The sequence below is a fragment of the Chironomus tepperi genome, unplaced genomic scaffold, assembly GCF_022539635.2.
Source record: "Chironomus tepperi strain 1889 unplaced genomic scaffold, CSIRO-AGI_Ctep_v1 contig_172, whole genome shotgun sequence".
Taxonomy (NCBI): Eukaryota; Metazoa; Arthropoda; class Insecta; order Diptera; family Chironomidae; genus Chironomus; species Chironomus tepperi.
Window position 1 is genome coordinate 301,868 of NW_027226294.1, and position 19,444 is coordinate 321,311.

The window sequence follows — 19,444 nt, forward strand, 5'->3', positions numbered from 1 at the left end:
CAAGAAACTAATTAGAATCTCTTTTGTTTGAAAAGTGCTGTTTTACAAGCCCGAGTGACACAAATGAAGGAAGGTTCCGTCAAGGAGCTTCATAGAATCCGATTAACCTTTTTTAACAACACCAAATGGACCAAATGGTCACCTTTGCGTGACATCTACATGGCTGCCAAATTTAGGCTCCATGGCAAAGCCTTCTTCATTTGTGTCGCTCGGGAAGATAAATGAAATTCGAAGAAAATGTTAAAATTCAAAAATAAATCTATACTAAGTAAGAAATTATCGTTCCTAGTCATTATTAAAAAGTCAAGCAAAACTACAGTCTAGCTGCAACTACATTACTGTTCTCAGTAAACAATACGTAGCAGATGTATTGTTCTCTTGTACTTACTCGGTTTCCATCAAAAGTGGAAGACTGTAGATTTATTGCAAAAAAAAATATGTAACGCAGTTGCGCAAAAAAGTAGTTTGGAGATAAAAAAAGAGAGAAAAATTTAATAAAAATATATGAGGGAAGTTTCTTGACCTTTCCAAGCATTTGTAGTCAAAAAAACAAAAAAATGTTGAAAGTCCTCTTGTTATTGAGGGACTCAAGCGCATTTTTGCCCAGCGATCAGTAATTGGTTGAAAAAATAACGGTTAAAATTTATTTAAAAAATAACGGTTAAAAAATATTCAAATCATTGACGAGGGGAAATTTTCACAAATAAATTGAAAATTCATGGATAAATCATTAGTTAAAGCATTTAGAGAAGTTTTTTAGCCACTTGACTAAACTATAAGCCAGTAACTCGATAAGACAGAGCTAATGCTTCAAATCCATGCTCTCTAAAATGTCTGGTTGCTGAGATCTCACGTCTCACCCAGCCAGTCAGCCGATCAAAGTGAATCTATAAGTGTAATTTTTCCCAAAAATGCGCTAAAAATTCAATTAAATGTTGAATGACGAATGGATGTGGTGCATATTGACAGCATGGGGGGTTTGTAAACAAAGTAAACTGTTGATTCGCAAAAAGTGGAAAATTTCCATGCAATAATCTCCTCTAATCAGATTATCTCATATTGTTTTTGGAATAGGGTGTTATAGTAAACAAGATTATAAATCATAACACAAATAAAGACGCAAATTAAGTCACAAATAAGAGTTTAAATGTCACAATAATATTTTCATTGTTGATTCTATGTATCAATATTAATTATCTCCAAATTCCATAATTTCCACATGCTTTTTTGTTTACCATTTCATCATTAATTTCAATTTACGTCCTCGACTCTTATTGTTTCGACTTCGACTAACCTCCAAGCATATCAAATAAGGATACAAGTTCCTATTCATGTATACACTTGCACGAAAATCGATATTAAAGGCGTGATTTTGTGACAAGAAATTCATTCTGACACGAACGTCATTAACTGTATTCCATTGTGACGTAGCTGTTAAGATCCCTTAATATTTCGTTAATCAAGAAATTATATTTAGTATTGCTGTATAGTATACGTAGTAGAAATTCCGAAATTAATTATTAATACCATGACGTTTAAGACTTTTACGTATTCTTAACAGCTAGCGCATGGAATAAGGTGATTAAACGTTAAATACTCCCGACTCATTTCCTTCAAAAAATGGATTAAACTCGTGTAAGCTGAATTGTATCACCGAATTGAGCAGCTCACCTTTAGCATTCAAAATAATAAGGAATTTGAATGATTTCTCTCATGAGCTGTTTTTTGAGAGCAAGAATCAGAAGTTGACATGCTTTATCATCATGTCTTATTAATGTATTTGATATGGTTCCGTCATTCAATGGAATGGATTATATGTGTCCGAGTGACACAAATGAAGAAGACTTCGCCAAGGAGCTTTTAAAGCTCCGTGAAAGCTCTTTCATCAATATCAAAAGGAAATTGCCTAAATTGGACAGCAATGTAGATACGCACGGAAGCGGCTTCCATTTGGTGTTGATAACAGAGCTTCTCTTCATTTGTGTCGCTCGGGATGCTTAATTTGTCTGAACAGTGATAACAGGAACAGCAGTTCTGTTTTCGCAAAATCAGAAAACTCAACAAATTATGCACACTGTGTCCTATGAATTTTATGGCAACAGACCTATCTTATTGTTGATTCTTATTCACTTCGATTTTTTCATTTCTTGACTATTTATAGGAATCAATAGAATTGTGTACAAGACATAAATATATCTCGTGATAGTGCGTAAGGTCACGTGTAATAATTAATGCATTGAAACGCGCAATAATCCACTCACCTCTCTTGTTCAAATCCTTCAAGCTTTTCCTCTAGAATGTCTTCATAATGACCTTCACGTGGTCTGTCACCGAGCAATCGCTGACGATCCAAATCGCCCTATAATCAGTAGAAATTGAATAAACATATGAATCTAGACTTAATAATAGTAATTTGCAAGAATATTAAGAATGCCTAACAATTTAGAGTTGGATATTAATAAAAAATGTATGCAGACCGGCAATATTTTAAATGTTCCGTAAGTAATAAAATTCATTGCTTGTTAATGTGAAGTAATTTGTTCAGTAACTAATAGGCATGCACTCTTCGCTTATCAGAATCCAATTTTAAATCTTTTTTAGAAATGGAAGAAATTGAGAGACTATCTCAATTTATTCAACGAAGAGAGCAAGCCCTAACTCTTGATTATCTCATTACCTGCATTTGAGTAAACGATCCATGACCCTTCAAATGGAATGTCTCATCATTACCACATTCCAAATCTGAATTATTTCCTTCAAAATCATGTGGCGATGTTTCCGAATCGTCATCAGCTAAAATGATATAAGAATATAAATTTTACAATTATGCACATCTTATCCATCATGTCAATCTTTTAATTTTGATGTGATTTACACGAAAATTCAAATGAGTCATTTATCATTTTTGTGTCAGTCTCTGCTGATTTTTATTTAATTTATTAGCTTTATTTTGAATTTATTTTCACAGCTCTTTTGTCTTTAAGTTATACATTTGGAAGCCCTTGACTGTCGAGTTTTTAGAAATTAAAAAATATTGAATCAACTCCCGTTTTCCGAAATGCTGCTACTGTTGTTGAAAGAAATCTCAACATTACTGAAAATCTTTTTATGTGTGCTCATACCTTTTCACTTCATTCTTTTGTTCACACTTTTAGATTTGTGTACGGAATGGAGAAGAAATCTCTTTTTATTCTCATTTTCATTAATGAATGTGAATATGAAAAAAAGCAGCAGTAGAATGAATATATGAGCAGCGGCTTATTTATGGAGATAACGTGAGATAGTAAGTTTGTTATTCTATATAATACTTCGCATTTCATTTTCTATTTGCTCTTTTTAATTTAAAATGTAAAGAACTATACGTGCAAGTAGAACTAGTAGACTTCGTCTGTGAATATTCGCATGTGAGTTATCGGCAAATAAATTAATGACATACAAAAAAGTGTTTTATATGATTTCAGAGATGGAACAGCAATTGTTATTGCAATTGTCAGTCATTATTATTTTTTTAATCGGAACTGACTTGGAACTGACATTTTCAATTGTATTTCATTTATTTGGATCAGTAATTGACAAGAACATAACTCAATTTCGGGGTTGATTTTCATGCAATCTGACAGATGTTGACTAGTTACACAGTGTCACTATGTGCTTGGTATAGTTGCCTTAACCAGGAATTGACTCTTCTGATGTTGGTCTTTAAGTCTCTAAAAACTCCTTAATTGTCAACCTATGTGCCAATTTCATGAACCTTATGTCGTGTGTGGATTCAGTCGAGGCTAATCACTAAGGTGTAGCGGGGAAAGTAAAATGTTTCCCACCACTGACCTAAATTATCCAAACAGCACACAGTGTTCGCTAGAGCACCGCTTATTAACCGCATTAACGGAAAGACACGACTTATTGCCTTGCGAAACTCGGGTTTAACGCAAAAATGTTCAAATTAGAGCTAGTATTAGTGGCTTTGGGTTCATAATCAATTTTTTGATACCATATATGTAGATGCTTACTTGCAAGAATTTGTTCGGTATTTTTTGAAAATATTTACCAGGAAATTTTTAAAGACCATAAACCCATACATGTACATAGCATAATTAAAAGAAATTAACAGAGATAACAATCCATTAATTGTATTTTCTTTAAAACAAATAGTCTAAATGACTTGCAATTTTTTTTGGAGCAAAACAGATTTAATTAAATATTGTTTTCAACTTCCAAAATTACTTTACACATTAATTTTTCAACCCTAGTCAAATGTTTCTGACTGATTGTGCATATAGACGAAAGCTTTCATATGAAAAAAGCTACTTAAAGCTTTTTTGCATTTAAAAATAATTAAGACTGTTAAAACTATTTAAAATGAATAATTTATTGCGATTAGCTAGTAGAACTATTGTTTTGTTACCCGAGTGGCACATATGAAGAAGGCACTACAACAGGTCTTTGAAGTCTGTCTTGACACCACAGAGAAAGTTCGAACATTACGTAACACTAAAAATAGCATTTTATGCTTAGTTAACCCTTCTTCTCATCGTAGCACTGTGAAACAAAATCACCCTCGGGTCTCCTGCCCAAGGATTACGTAATTTTCCAACGTTCACACATTGAAGTCACCTTTGTGTAATATCCATTTTAAACCCGATATGAAGCCAGAGTTACATCGGCCTGGTATTGAATTTTGGATCGTTTAGCCTACTTGTGCAATTCGGGTATAGCATAAGTTGCTTAGCCGATCAATAATCCGAATCTAGCTTTGTACTGGATTCGGATGACTGTCTTTAGAGGCGAGTACTATTTGGTGACAATAAAAGATCTTTGGCTGAACCTTAACAGCACCGTAGCGTAGAATTCTTCATTAGTGTCGCTTAGGATTAATATCCCTTGAGAATACATTCAGACATATGTCATCGCCAATGATAATTGAAAATTATTAATTATCTCAGACCAAAAGTCCAAAACTGCTTAGCATCACACAGTAATTAAACCGTCACAAACTTTTTACTACATATTAATTTCGCTTTCATGATTTATCATAATCAAAAAAAAAAGTTTGCTGCCTCACCTATACGTTAATGTTAAGTATATTAACCTTTTCAACATTATTGTGTACATTCTAAAAATTTTAATTTGTCTGCTTATGCGATATGCGATATGGAAGCAAATTTATGTCACTTTTCAACGCACACACACACACATGCTTGATTAATGTTTATGTCACCGATGAGAATACTCAACTTAATCATTCATAAAAATGTTCGCATTTCCATAATTGTAATTAATTTCCAATATGAGTAAGTACTTTTGTGATTTGAAGAATTACTAATGGAATAGGCAAAGTCATTTTAATGCCCGAGCGACACAAGTCAAGAACCGTAGCCTTCTTTTAATAGCATCAAATGCAATTAGCATCCATTTGGCGTCCATATGACTGTCAATAATAGAGGACTTCCATTTGGTCTAAGTAAAAGAGGTTAAGCGTAGGGCCTGAAACCTCAATTTGTGCCGCTCGGAATAAGCACATTAAAAAATACGTAAATAAAATGTAGGAAGAAGAAATCAACAAAATTTCTATTAGTCATTCCTGCCGTATTTACGCGTGCCCTAGTCATTCAATATATAAATAAAATACAACGACAGCATGCCTCATTGCACACAATTTTATCTCTTATTAATATAAATTCTTTGTAAATAGAACTAGATAAATTTATCAAAATTTTATCAACCTGATAATGATGACGGCATACTGAAGCTCAATACAAAAATAAAAAGAATAAAGCAAACAAAGAAATGAACGATTGCATGTCTCTGATGATCGGTGATCATTTGAATTTAACTTAATTATTGGCTTTTCAATTATTCAAGGAGTGGAGAGCAATCATACAAATTATAGGACCCCATTATTTGACATTACCTTTTGTAGAATTCTTCAAATCATCATCATTATTCATCATAATTCAATGCTATCTTTGCTTTTGCTTATTTCCACAATTTGAACTTTTGTAAATACTTTCAATAATCGCGATTGTGCCTGCCTTGCACGAATATATTTCGCAATAACTTTTTATGCTGCTCAAAACTTATTACATTCGCCTCCGTAAATTTAATGACAAAAACTAAAGTCCCTTACAAGTTTGGTGATACTCTTCACATTATTAATACAGACGTCAATGTATTGGAATCAAATGTTGATAACAAATATATAAATGTATATATAATGGATATGCCATGTGATACACAAAAGTATATTTTATAATCCAAAACGAATACTGACATGTAATGCACTTGATGTATTTATATACACATGTAAAGTGCTTTTTTTTTAATAACATCGCATTTTTTTTCAATATAAAAAGTCATATGCACAATATAGTAAAAAAAAAATTGTTATTCAGCATATATGAGGCACAAGAAGAAGAAAATTATTGGAAAAGAGGAGGAAAAGTAGGTGAAAATAAATCAATATTATAATGTTCAATAAATGCCCATTAAAACTTTTTTTTTTAACATCGGCATCGACGGTCGGGGTAATTTTTGTATGGCTTCCGTATCAATTATTTTCTCGCCTGTCATATGTACTTTAGGCGCCAAATACTACAGTTGATTTAATAACTTTCTCACCTCGAATCATGTTATGTTGTGGATTACGAGTAATTCGTATTTGATGATCAGTGATTTCGGATATATTTTTTGGCAATAGCCACGATGCGCTTGATTCTTCTAATTGATTGCGTGGAAAGTAAAGTGGTGCTAAAACTTCATAAATGCTACACTCAAATGACTCCAAGCATAAAATGACAACTTCACGTTTATTTGTTTCGAGATATTTACGAATCGTCCCTAAAAGGTACAAGAAGTTTATTCAATAAATGTCAAAAAAGGAATGATAAAAAATCATTACTTAATGCAATATGTGCTCCAATATCGGATGGAAATTTTCGTTGTGGAACACTCAATGTGCATAATCCAATTGTTTGTAATCCAAGTTCTTTGGCTTTATTTAGAACATTTCTATAACACAACTGCAATGTATTTTCCGACCAAATTGATGCTACACGATTTCTCTGACTATAACTAGGGCACACTGTGTGAATAATGTAACGTGTTGGAAGAGAATATCCTTTGGTAACACACACCTCACCGGCTTGGCAAACTGGAATTATATGTCAGTTGTATATAATATTTAATTAAATTAAAAGGCATCTATTGCTGCATATTATGTAAAAAAAAATGGAAAAATACCTTTAATTGTCTTTAATTCTTCAAGTAATCCTGGCCCGGCACGATTGATTATTCGACTTGATACACAATTATGTTCACTAAGATTCTCATTGGTTGTATTCACTATAACATCAGCATTAAGCAATGATATATCACCTTCCCATAAAATGAAGCGACCGTTGATTTCGTCTCGATAAGGAAATGGACTAGTTTGGCGTGCAAGTGAACTATAAGCAATTGGTGCAGTTAGCGATGAACGATTCAATTCACTCCAACGTTTGAGTGAATGTAGTGCAGTGTACTATAATAGAGAGCACAAGATTATTAATTATTAATTAAAGATTTTTCAATTTCAAATAGCACCATTCTGTATGTTAATTGGATTAGTTATGTTATGTTAGAACAATTAGTACCTGAATGAAATTTATAGGCTCGAAATGATCATTTTTGATATCAGAGATAAGTCGCATCGCTTTCTAAAATTAATTGTTAGAGAAAAAATATGAACTTAATTAAATTAATAAGGAATGTTAAAAAAATAACTACAATTTTAGGTTATATTAATTAACATAAAACATAATTAAGAAGTTCATATGGGGATTGTTTTTATTTGGGATTATTCGTGTATTAAGTGATGCTGTGTGGAGATGTTATGTCCGACTTTAATTACGTTTCATATAAATTTTGATAAATATTTTTGACTCGTAACGGCTTTCTTTGTTTTAAAAATTTTGAGAACAATTTTTGGAAGTTTGAATTTTTAAATTTCTTATTAATTCCTAATTCACATTTAAAGGTGAATAAATTGCCAATTGAAGTTATTTCTGCTTTGTCTGCAACTTATTGTTTGTAATAATGGTTGATGAAGCTTAATTTAAACTACTTTTTCACGAATTTATGAATAAACGAGATGTTTATTTATCCGAGTTCAAATACAGACTGAACTTTTGTATGAAAAGGGGTTTTCAACTATGAACAATAAATATTATTCAAATCTTAAATGAACGTTATTTCAAAAAATTGTTAACATGTTAATGTAAAACCAAAACCAATTTTTAATTTTGAAAATAAAGATCCAGAAATTAGAATTTTGAGCTTTTTTAAAAGACCAAATCGCTCTATTGAGTAGCTTTGTTATGTTGAGACGAGAGGAGACGAGACAATAATGAGGATTTTCAGTGCATTACGTAAACTTCAATCTACCCATTATTGAAATATTGTCAATATAATAATTAACTATATCCATATACATTGTAATTATATCCCATTTGAATACATAAAAGCATGACATACCAAATAAAAAAGTCAACATATTAGCGTATAGTCAAAAATAAAATTTTATTTATATTATTCAGTCATGTTATTAATGTCACCTGCATTATTTACGTTATACTACTATCTCTATCTTTCTCCCGTGAAATCAAAAATAAATTTATTTATGTACAATACATTTTCGGTTGTTCTTGACACGAAAATATTACCGATACATAGAATGAGATAAAAATGTTAAACTTTAAATATTTAATGAAAGTTTGTGTCTCCAATTGTGTGTTCACAGTAAGCATTGATTTATTTTCATAATAATGAAGACTGTAAAAACCCAAACAAGTTACTGTAGGTGAACAACTAATATTTATTTTTACATCCACAAATCAATAAGTTAATTGAAGAACTAAATAAAACTAAATAAGCAACATGAAACTTAATTCTTTTAAGTCATAAATTGACAATTCGATCAAATGACAACATTACAATGTCTACAGTCGATAATATTGAAACCGCAAATAATTGAGAATTAATGCATCAGTTACAAGCACTCGAATTGTCAGGTCGATTATTATCATAATAATCGTTGTCATGAAAATCTAATTTACTCTCGGTATATATCAAACACCAAATATTGGCGAAAAAAAATGAGAGAATCTGCTGCGGGCACCATCAAAGTTCGATAAATCATAATTGATTAAATTGTGTCACAGCTAATGGCTTATAAACGAATTGATGTAGAATCGATCGGCAAGCAAAAAAACTTTTTTTTTTCTCTTTCAATCCTCCATTCTATCCGCTTTCTCCTCTCCTTGTGTATCGTATACGTTCATTGAATGAACATAAAAATCGATAGAATCTGTTCATTTGATTTTCTTGACAGCATTCCAATATCAATTTTTTCGGTTAGTATAGCTAAACGTTGTAAAAAGTAGGAAAGGAAAGGATGAAGGAGTAAAGAGAATGTTTATGCACGACCTTCATAGCTTGTTACCGTCTCATCTAATTTATCATAAATAAATGTATGTTACATTAACGTAAAGGAATACATTCAATCACATTTACCATAAATATGCGATTTTAACCGATTATTCAATTACAATGTCATGTTTTTGTTATTGTATACAGCACAGCACATAAGGAACGACAATGATGGTGTGAGAAAAGAAATGGCAAATATGAACTGCAAAATAGATTACCAAGCGATTTAATACCATTTAACTGACTGAATAATTAGGTGGTGCTTGACGTTTCATGTCAGAATTTCATTAATTCCTAATTACGTAACAACTTTTCCTTTACCGGTAATTTTATTCCTTTAATTCCATTTATACTTTGTGCAAATATTTGTGCTATAAAGCATGCCAATTGAATAATTGAACCTTTTACTCCAATTGTTCGCGAGAACCGTGACACTGCTGAATTTTCAGCTGAACTTCGAGGATGTCTGACTCAAAGGTTGATGATCGTAAACGTTTTACTCAAAGCACCAATGTCTATTGTGTTCTAATGACCTGTAGGAGCGGCCAAATTTATGTTTATATTTTTGGATATACAATAGAAGACTTAATGTATTTTATATCGTGTAAATGTGAGATTCCTAGATCCAGATTTACTGGATTCAACCTGTAAACACTTTCTTGTCTTCTTATTTATCAATCAACTTCGATAATTAAAAGATTAAAACAAATTTCATGAACATTTAAAATAATTAAGAACTTTGAGAAACTACCAAAGCTATAGCTTGCTATCTACATCAGGGAATACATTAATTTTAATGGTTTCTGTCTAAAAATCTTCTTATTTATTCTCAGTCTTGTCATTAATTATTAAAATCAGAACTTCATGAAAATAAAAAGGCAACAGAATAATAGAGAAAAAAAAGGATAATGACGCTGCTGTTCGTACCAAGGTACAACATAAAATCGCGTGCAATAAATCGGAAAGAAGGAACAAAAAGCAAAAAGAGCTTTTTAAAAAAATGTGTTAAAAACCAAAACTCGCTATCCGTTTATCTATTAACATTCCATACTATGCATGCGAAAATGAATTTTATTTTTGGTTCTTTCCATTCTTATTATGTCGATTATATTAACAAAAATGCTTGTATCCGCAAAATGTCAAAATTGATATGGAAGTATGCATGCTTTGGACAATAGATTTTTTTTTACGATCATCATGACTGTTTTGTTGCTGGTTAGAATTTGAATGAGGGCTCGTTCACAAATGGTGACTGATAGACCAAATAGACCACATTTAGCTATTAAACTACTTAATCGTGAATTTATAAATAAATGAGATGTTTATTCTTCGGAGTTCAAAAACAAACTGAATTTTTGTATGAAAAAGGGGTTTTCAACTATGAAAAAATAAATTTTATTCAAATCTTAAATGTACGTTACAACAGACAAAATGCTGTTAATTACAGTTCTCGCATTAAAAATGGATCGAAATCACCCTGAGCTTTTGTATGAAAAAGGGGTAAATATTATTCAAATCTCAAATGGTCCCGTCGAGACAATTTACGTCTTATCGATGCCCTAGCAAACACATTATGCTGTTCGGGTTCAAACCACCTTTCAAGAAAATGACATCATAATTGAATGACCCATAAAATAAGACACATTTAATAGAGCCAAAGAAAGTCATGAAACCAAAGAAAATAAAAGTTTAATAAGTTTCCCTCCGTTACGGTTGCCAAATTGTTGGCAACAGTTCCCAAATATGCTGTAGGCTGCAACTTGGGAACTGTGTTCTATTTAAATCGTATAATTTAGTACAAAATATGGCACAAGCATGCACACTTCAATGTTTATAATATCGATGACTTTTAACCCAATACAGATGTGTCTCTTCCTTTCTCTTACTCACTTATTCTCTGTGTCATGTCTTGTTCGTATTCTTTATTCAATTCACATTCGCATGTACGAATGTATTTTTTTTACATATAAATACAGATAGTAGCAAGCATACGTAGAAACAACACAAAATGAATCATCTAAAGTTCATTCATTTGGAAATCAGCTCCGTCATGCTTATGGATTTGCGTCACTTCCATAGAAAATAAATTTTTATTTTCACGATCTTTATTGAATTTTGTGTTTTTTTTTTCTATTTTGTTTCTTCTAAGCTTTATTGTCATTTTCTATTGTGGAACGAAAAGCAAATCTACAGTTCGTGCATTGATAGGTGACATGTGTTATTGCTAATCACATGAACAATGGGATTATTTAATTTGTTTTGTTTCATCTCCGCATTTGCATCCAAAACTTGATTCTATTTTTGTTGCTGTGTGGTTAGAATAATAAATTTTATAGATGCTGGATATTATAATGAGATTTTAACATCCAGATTTAAGCTTACGCTAAAAATGATTCTCATAACGTGGAACTAATTTTCTTTGTATAATTAATATTTAATATCTAAGACTTATTCATATCCTGCATAACCTATTTTCTTCTGTATATTAATATGCTTCGAGCATTGTGTAATTGCCAAAAGGCTGACAAAAACATAAATTCTATAGAATTTATATCTTCAGGTATAATTCAAATACAATCTTCATTTCAATCCATTTATTATGTCAAAACCAGTCAAAATAATGATCCTAAAGCATTCTATATGCTGTATTGTTTATTGCCCGAGTGACACAAATGGAGATGGCTTCAAAATGGAATTCTAATGGCTACGCTAAACCACATTGAATGTGGTTTTTTATTAACACCAAGTGGAAGTCGCCATGGGTTAGGGTAGCTCGGTGGCGGAATGGTTTCATACTTCGGTACCTAATTATTACGATGCCGACGAATCGGTCATGGGTTCGAGACTCGGCAGAAGAAACTTTTTTGAACGATCGCTTATTCGAATCATATGCAGCTCACAGCCTCTCTCTGGAGTCTAAAGACAATTAGCTGTCAATAACGTCATCAAAGGAGTGGTTCTGATTTTACTGTAAACAGCAGCTATACTGAGAGCAGTGGTCTGGCACAGCCTCACTCGTTAATCAATTATTAGCCTTAACTTGAATAACTAAAGGTTCTTTCAAATGGCAGCCTTAAGAACGCCACATTGCACAATTGTGTCGCTCGGGCAGGTATCTTAACAATGTTCAGTTAGGGAAAATATCAAAATTCAAGTAAATAAATCATAAAATATAAATTAGAGCTGACTTCTTCTTATTTATTGCGAAATCTCACACAATAATTCCTATCATTAGCTCATATCCGTAACAATCTAAAGCCGAATCAAGCTAAATTTCAGTCAGCATAAAATTTTATAGCAAATCATATTTAAAACCATAAATTTATTTCCATAACTCTATTATCAAAGTCAGTCTAATTGAGAGAAAAAAATTTCCTCGGATTTTCATTTTTCTCTCCTCATTCTTCGTATTTTGTAGCTTCATAATCCTTTAAGCTTATGCTTGAAAGAGCGGAAATCGATTTTGTACTTTCTAAGGCACATTGACTATTTTTAATACTAGATACATATTCGAAATGTTCCATTTTTAATGAACAGCGATTAAATATTTATTAGGTATAATGAATATTGTTTCTAAATTTGCATGCCTTAAATGTGACAAAATTATTGATGTTAATAAAATTAGATATGCCTATTTTGGAATCTCAATTTCTCAAATTATGTAAAATTCTTAAATTTATGACTATCAATTTTCCTAAATTTAGTTTGAAATTCAATATGAATTTTATGCTGAATATCAATGAGTTGAGGAAATATGAGCTTCTAACTCTAGCTTTATTGTCTACTTGTAGATTTTTTAATTCCATGAATCAATCTTTCTTGTTGACGTCAAAAGCTCCAAGATTCTTTAACTAATTGATTTTAATCTTGTTAAGTCCGATTTTCGCACACAACATTTAATGGATATGTGATAAATATTTGCGTATGAAAACATTTACGTCAGTGGCGGGGAACCTGAATGACAAGGCAAACTAAAGCAGTTGTGGACAACTTGTGTGTTGCGGTACACTAATGGAGTGGTGGTCAACCTGTGTGTTTTGGCACACTAGTGCAGTGGTGGGCAACCTGTGTGCCACGACACACTAGTGCAGTGTTGGGCAATCTGTGTGCCACCAAAATCTTAGGGTATGCCATGAACAATGTATCATGGTCGGTTTCAGTCGAGGCTTATAACCAAGTTGTGCCCCAAAAAATAAATGCATTGCTCACCACTGATTTAGGCACACATGCGGTAAATTTGAAAATATTGATTTAATTCATTATCAGTTAAATGTTTACTTCTTTTCAGTCTCTTCCTCCTTGATTGAGTGACTCCATTTGAATTCAATCAATTTAGTGCTAATCTATGAATAAATTTTAGCACATTGAATCGATGTAATTTAAAATGATTACTTTCTATTACAGTATAATCAGTTACGCAAAGTTACACGTGAAATATATATGCTCGAGATTTATTTCTTTTAAGACTTCAAAGATTAGTAGAATGTGAAGAATTTACTCAAATTGGATGATCCATGTCATAAAATTCAATGAAATAAAAAAATTTTAATTAAAAAAGTTTAAATATTTTATGTTGAAGAAAAGTAAGAAAATATGAATAAGAAAGTTGGAAATACAAGAATAAGCAAGTGCCATTCCTTAAAAATATTCTCAGACTGGAACGTTTTATGAATTTTCTTAAAGGAGAGATCGTATTCAGATCGGGACATATTGCCACCAAGACGACGAGGTGGCAGTATGCTTGGAGGCAAGTGGCAGCCAATTGACAGAATAGCCATGATAGCTAAGATCATTTAGTGTGGATCTGGTATTTGATGGAGATCTCTTTATACAGACTGTCATAATTCACACGGATTCTAATTCATGACTTCGGCATGTTCATGACAATCTCAGGATTGGGAGTTTGGAATTCCTAACTCAACAATCCTTAATAAGGATTCATAATGTCTCGAGATCAACTAATTCTTGAAATCATGATGGGATTCCGATCGAAGTATCTTTCAGCTATTTAGATCATTAAAATCCTGAACTGCAGTAGTACTGAGTTTAAAGTGGGATCAGGAATCACTTCTTAGATGATATTATCACAGTCTAGCTTATAGTCTATAAAGGAAGACTGTGAGCCGAGTTTCCACTACATATGATTCGAAAAAGGACAAGTGAAGAAGTTTCTCCTGCCGAGTCTCGAACCCATGACCGCTTGGTCGGTTTCACAATAATTAGATACAAAAGTACTAAACCATTCCGCCACCGAGCCACTCCAACTCATCTTATCCTTATAACATATGTACATAATCTTTATAAAAATATGCTTTATCATCCTGCTTACTTTGCTTCTTTATAGAGAAAGCGATGACATGTTTTTCTGATGATGAACAACCAGTGATAAAAAAAAATAATGTCAGTACTTTTATAGTGTAATGTATTTAGTAAAAAAAAGTTGATACACAATTTCAATGCACCTATCTTGTCACGAAAATCATTTTAAATGAAAAACTTCAATGACCTCTCGAGAATCGAGACAGAACATTAAAAATCGACATGAAAACTAAGAATTTGTATGTCTTGAAACTGTTTCAGAATGACGTCAAGTCGGTTAATCGATCCAAAATCCGATATCATGTCAGACTCACTCCGTTCAGGTACCGAATCATCATATTAGAGTTAGGACAGCTTAAGAATGGATTAGAAACTGGTAGAAGTTATCTAAAGACAGATCCAGCTTCCGACGAATTCTTAATGCGGCAATAGGCTCTCGTGTGCCTTCGCCAAGGAATTAAGTAAGTAAGATGGATTTGGAATGAATTAACCTGGATTATCCAATATTTGGTATTCTGATACAATCTTAGAATCTTCGTATAAGCCACTACAATGCACTGTATGAGACAAAATGGAAATACAGTTGGAAATGTCTCTAAAAATCATGTTTTTAAATAAAATGCCAAATGATCCTAAAAAGCTGTCTAATTAAAATTAGAAAATAAAGTGCATCCATAAATGTTAACAGCTATGACATTCCTTAAACTATATTGGATCCATTTGGAAGATCAGAAAGCATTATTGTAGACAAAATGAGCGGAAATAAATTTATGTACATAAAAATACGCTAGGGAAAGATGAAAGAACTAAGAGCAAAATATGTAATAATGCTGTATGAATGAAGATTTTTAACTTTTAATGATTCAAGTATGAGCAATGAAAGGAAAAATAGGAAATGAATAGAAAAAAGCAAAGAAAATGTTGAGAAATAGACATTTTTTGCTGAGGGAGATGAATGTATAGATGAGAGAGGATATAACTTGCAACATTCATGAATCCTTAATTTTGTAGCTACACGGAATAAAAAAGTGTGCAACAGCAAAAAGGAGATATTGAAAAGATTCCAAGATATCTATTATAAAGGATACATTCATCCCAGAGTGTGGCCGTCTCAAATTCGAACAATTAGAACTAAACTTATTTTGAAACAAAAATTTACGTTACGAAGAAAGTAAAAATAACGGTCACAAAAAATTCGAATATTACAGAAAAATTTTTTTTTTTGAAAAAATTTAACTGTCGCTTTTGAGAAAGTCACACTCTGATTCATCCTTTCCATTTTCAACTAAATATTTAAAGCTTCTCTCTCTCTCTCATATGCTTTTAGACTAAAATACTTAGTTCCATTGCATTTTAAATTCACATAACAAAAAAATGATGACGGCTGAATTGCTATAAAAATGCAAATTTATTATCGTCGTGTAAGAGCCTGTACAGTAAATGAAGATAAACACAAATGTTCTTTCACCTACTTTTAAGTTTACATGCCCACCTACGTAAACACTCTTCTCTTGCTCACCTCTTGCTTTCGTATAGTGAATTGTGCAGAAAAGTTGCACATTAATATTTGTGCCATATACATTTAATTCAATATGTATGAGTGTTATGTATTACATATTTGCATTAATATAGAAGCTCAGGGTCAAATTATAATATTCTCGTTCTCTCTCTCTCACTCTCTCACTTACTTCAGTTCGCTCTTTCATTAATTACTACTGTTGCTACGTTTTAATTGCCTTTTTTAGCTTACATTTGTCATGCTCATTATTCACTTTGGATAATTCAATACTAATGTTGCTGCTTATTCAAATATGAGACAGAATTTGAAATTCTCATCAAAAATTAGCTCATGCTCATAATCATAACTTATTTAATGTGGAGAGCATTGCTGTTAAGACATTCCTAAGCTTTATGAGATTATATGTGAATTATACACAACAAGTCAGTTCTAAATAATTTCTAGCTGCCTACAAAATTTACAGTTTGCTAATTAGTTTTGTAGATTTAATTCTCACACAGAATGCACTTGAATTATAGATATATGGACAGAGTCTCAATGAACAAAGGTTATGTCTCAATGAATATCCAACAGAACGTCCAAAATTAGATATCATTCATGAGATTTGTGACTTTTATCCCTAACGGGGAATGAGGATACTCTAAATATGTGTATTCAAGCTCATTCAGCTCATGAGCATCTTCAATGAATTTCATTGAGCATACTCAATTCTGTGAGCATACCCATCCATAGCAGGCAAAGATGCGTAATCAATTTTAAAGTAAGCTTTTGAGAGCTACCCGAGTGGACACAGTTAGTTAATGTCTAATAGTAGATAAATTCAGCTTGGCCAAAAACACGCTCATAAACATTAACTGCATTAATTATGTCAAGTTTAGGCTAGTGAAAAGCAAGCTCTTGAAAGTAGTCAAAAGGCAATAGAGCTAGCTTTAGGCGTCATCTCAGGGAGCCCATAGATCACAGTTGATAAGTACGGCCAGAAATGTAAGTAAGTAGTAAGCTCTTGAAAGAATGTTCTTTGCTTTTTAGAGCATGAGCATGCTCATTGACTGTTCGGGTATAGAAATTTCATTTAATCAATGAAAATCTTTTATCATAAATGATGTGGAAGGGTCCAAATATAAAATCCCGACCGACACAACTGAAGAAGGCTCTGCCACGGAATTATGGCTGCCCAATTTAAGCAAGTTCTATTTAGTGTTAATAAAAGAAGTTCAGTCGGAGTCTTAAAATTGTCGTGTAGGAGCTTCATTCATATGTGTCACTCGGGTAGTCACTAGACACAACCTTATATGTCACTTGAAAAATTCAATCCATAGTTCCTTCATTATTATAATTAACATAATTAAGATATTCCTTTAGTAATCACCAAGAATGCGTCATTAATCATCAACAAGCACAGTAACTTATTCGTCAGCTTTCTTTTTTATGTTTTACTTTACATTGCAAAAATATTTCAGCTCATAAAAGAAGTCAAGTTCTTTTTCTATACTGCATATATATTCGCATTCCTTCTCCCACGTGTATATAATTACTAATTTAATATTTTTTATCGAAAATATCTACATATATAGAAGAAAGGCAGCAGAAAAAATATTATTAGCTGGATGTCGATAAAATGTAAATTTATAAGAGGATGACATCATGAAGAACTTTATTTTCTGGGAGAGAGAAGCAGCAGGCAGCAATTGAAGTTATATATATATTTTTTAAAGGTATTTAAAAAGTAATACAAAAGTCATTTATGGAACTTTGGTTCCATTTCTTTGTCTGTACCAAAATATTTTTTTTTATGTAACATTAAGCGAAATGGAAACACAAACTTTCTTATGTCTTTCATTTTTTTCACTTCCCAAAAAAAAATTCTCGTCTTTGAAAAAAAAAATGATTTTTTTTGGTGTGTGTTACGGTAAGAAGGAAAAGAGAAGCAGTTTGAGTAAGTATTTTTGGTATTTAGTATAAAGAATCTTTTTACCATTCATTCTTACATTTTTGCCTTGTTAAAGGTAGATGACTTAATCCTTTGAGTAAAATAGATATTTATGTACTTTTTTTTTTCGACACAGAACTTTGAAGCTTTTAAGCTCTTCTTTTCCTTTTTTTTTCTTTCCTCTTAAAATGATTCTTTTTTTTGCTAAGTTATTAACTATGGTTCTTGCATTGATTATATGTTTAACACTATATGTCTTGAATTATTTAAGTTAGTTCCTTTAAATGTCTTTTTTCACTTAAAAACTTTAATAATTTTTTTCTTAAAATGATTGCTTAAAAAATTGTACGAACAAACAAAAATTCAACACAACTCTTTGATGTACACTTAAAAACTAAGAGCAGCAAAAAACACGAATACATAAAGAGAGAGAACCTCCTCATGTAAAAAAAGCAAAATAGAATAATGTGTTTAAATATTTGCCAGCGTTAAGGCATTCAAAAAGATATTTGGAAAATGTTTCTACAACTTTTTCTCATATGGCAATTACAAAAACATGTGCGCGCGCGTAGAAAATGTACTGTTATTGTGAATGTAGTTGTTACTATTCAATGTGGTATAAACTGTTATAATATTGTTTATAAAAATTCTTCTTGAGCGCCAAAAGCTGTTAAAAGTTTTGCACAACTTAAAGTTTATTGCAATTTGATGTCAATGAAGCTTTCAATACTTAAAGTTTAGGTTTAGAACTTTAGATGAATTTGTTGAATTTTCTAACAAATGGCACTATTTGCAAGTCATTTGTAAGGTTGTCCACAGTAACTCTTTTTCTTAAACATGCAGACACTGAATCAATAGTTAACAATAGTGACAGTTAACAATAGATTGCAAAAGAAAGAAGCAAGATCACAGGAAGATACGACAGGCGAGATCTGAAACAATTTAAATTAATCGATGCATGAGTCTCCGTACTGTGACAGGTGGTCAATGGAAGATTGCCAATTTTGAGAGTAAAATACTTCAAACCTCACCTAGATGATATAAATATATTTTAAGCGGATACAAGCGCTGATGTTTAATTTTGTGGTAGAATTTTCATGCTAAGAGTGGACAATTTGACATAATGTCTAGTTAATAACTAAACCTAAACCCAATATTTATATATGTGGTCATACAGACAAACTTCGCCCCAAAATCGCTCCAAATAAAAC

At 31.8% G+C, this 19,444-nt stretch overlaps 1 protein-coding gene across 1 annotated transcript in view; it reads right to left on the reverse strand.

Annotated features, from left to right (window-relative positions):
• Positions 1-18,508, reverse strand: part of Gdap2 (ganglioside induced differentiation associated protein 2) — a 29,709-nt gene extending 11,201 nt beyond the window's left edge. The window contains exons 1-7 of the mRNA XM_070638417.1: positions 18,292-18,508; positions 7,632-7,694; positions 7,240-7,519; positions 6,899-7,150; positions 6,619-6,837; positions 2,678-2,793; positions 2,262-2,359 (exon numbers count right to left, since the gene is read on the reverse strand). Coding sequence (XP_070494518.1) covers positions 2,262-2,359; positions 2,678-2,793; positions 6,619-6,837; positions 6,899-7,150; positions 7,240-7,519; positions 7,632-7,688 — 1,022 coding nt within the window. The 5' untranslated portion in view covers positions 7,689-7,694; positions 18,292-18,508. The remainder of the gene's footprint in view (positions 1-2,261; positions 2,360-2,677; positions 2,794-6,618; positions 6,838-6,898; positions 7,151-7,239; positions 7,520-7,631; positions 7,695-18,291) is intronic.
• Positions 18,509-19,444: the final 936 nt, after the last annotated feature.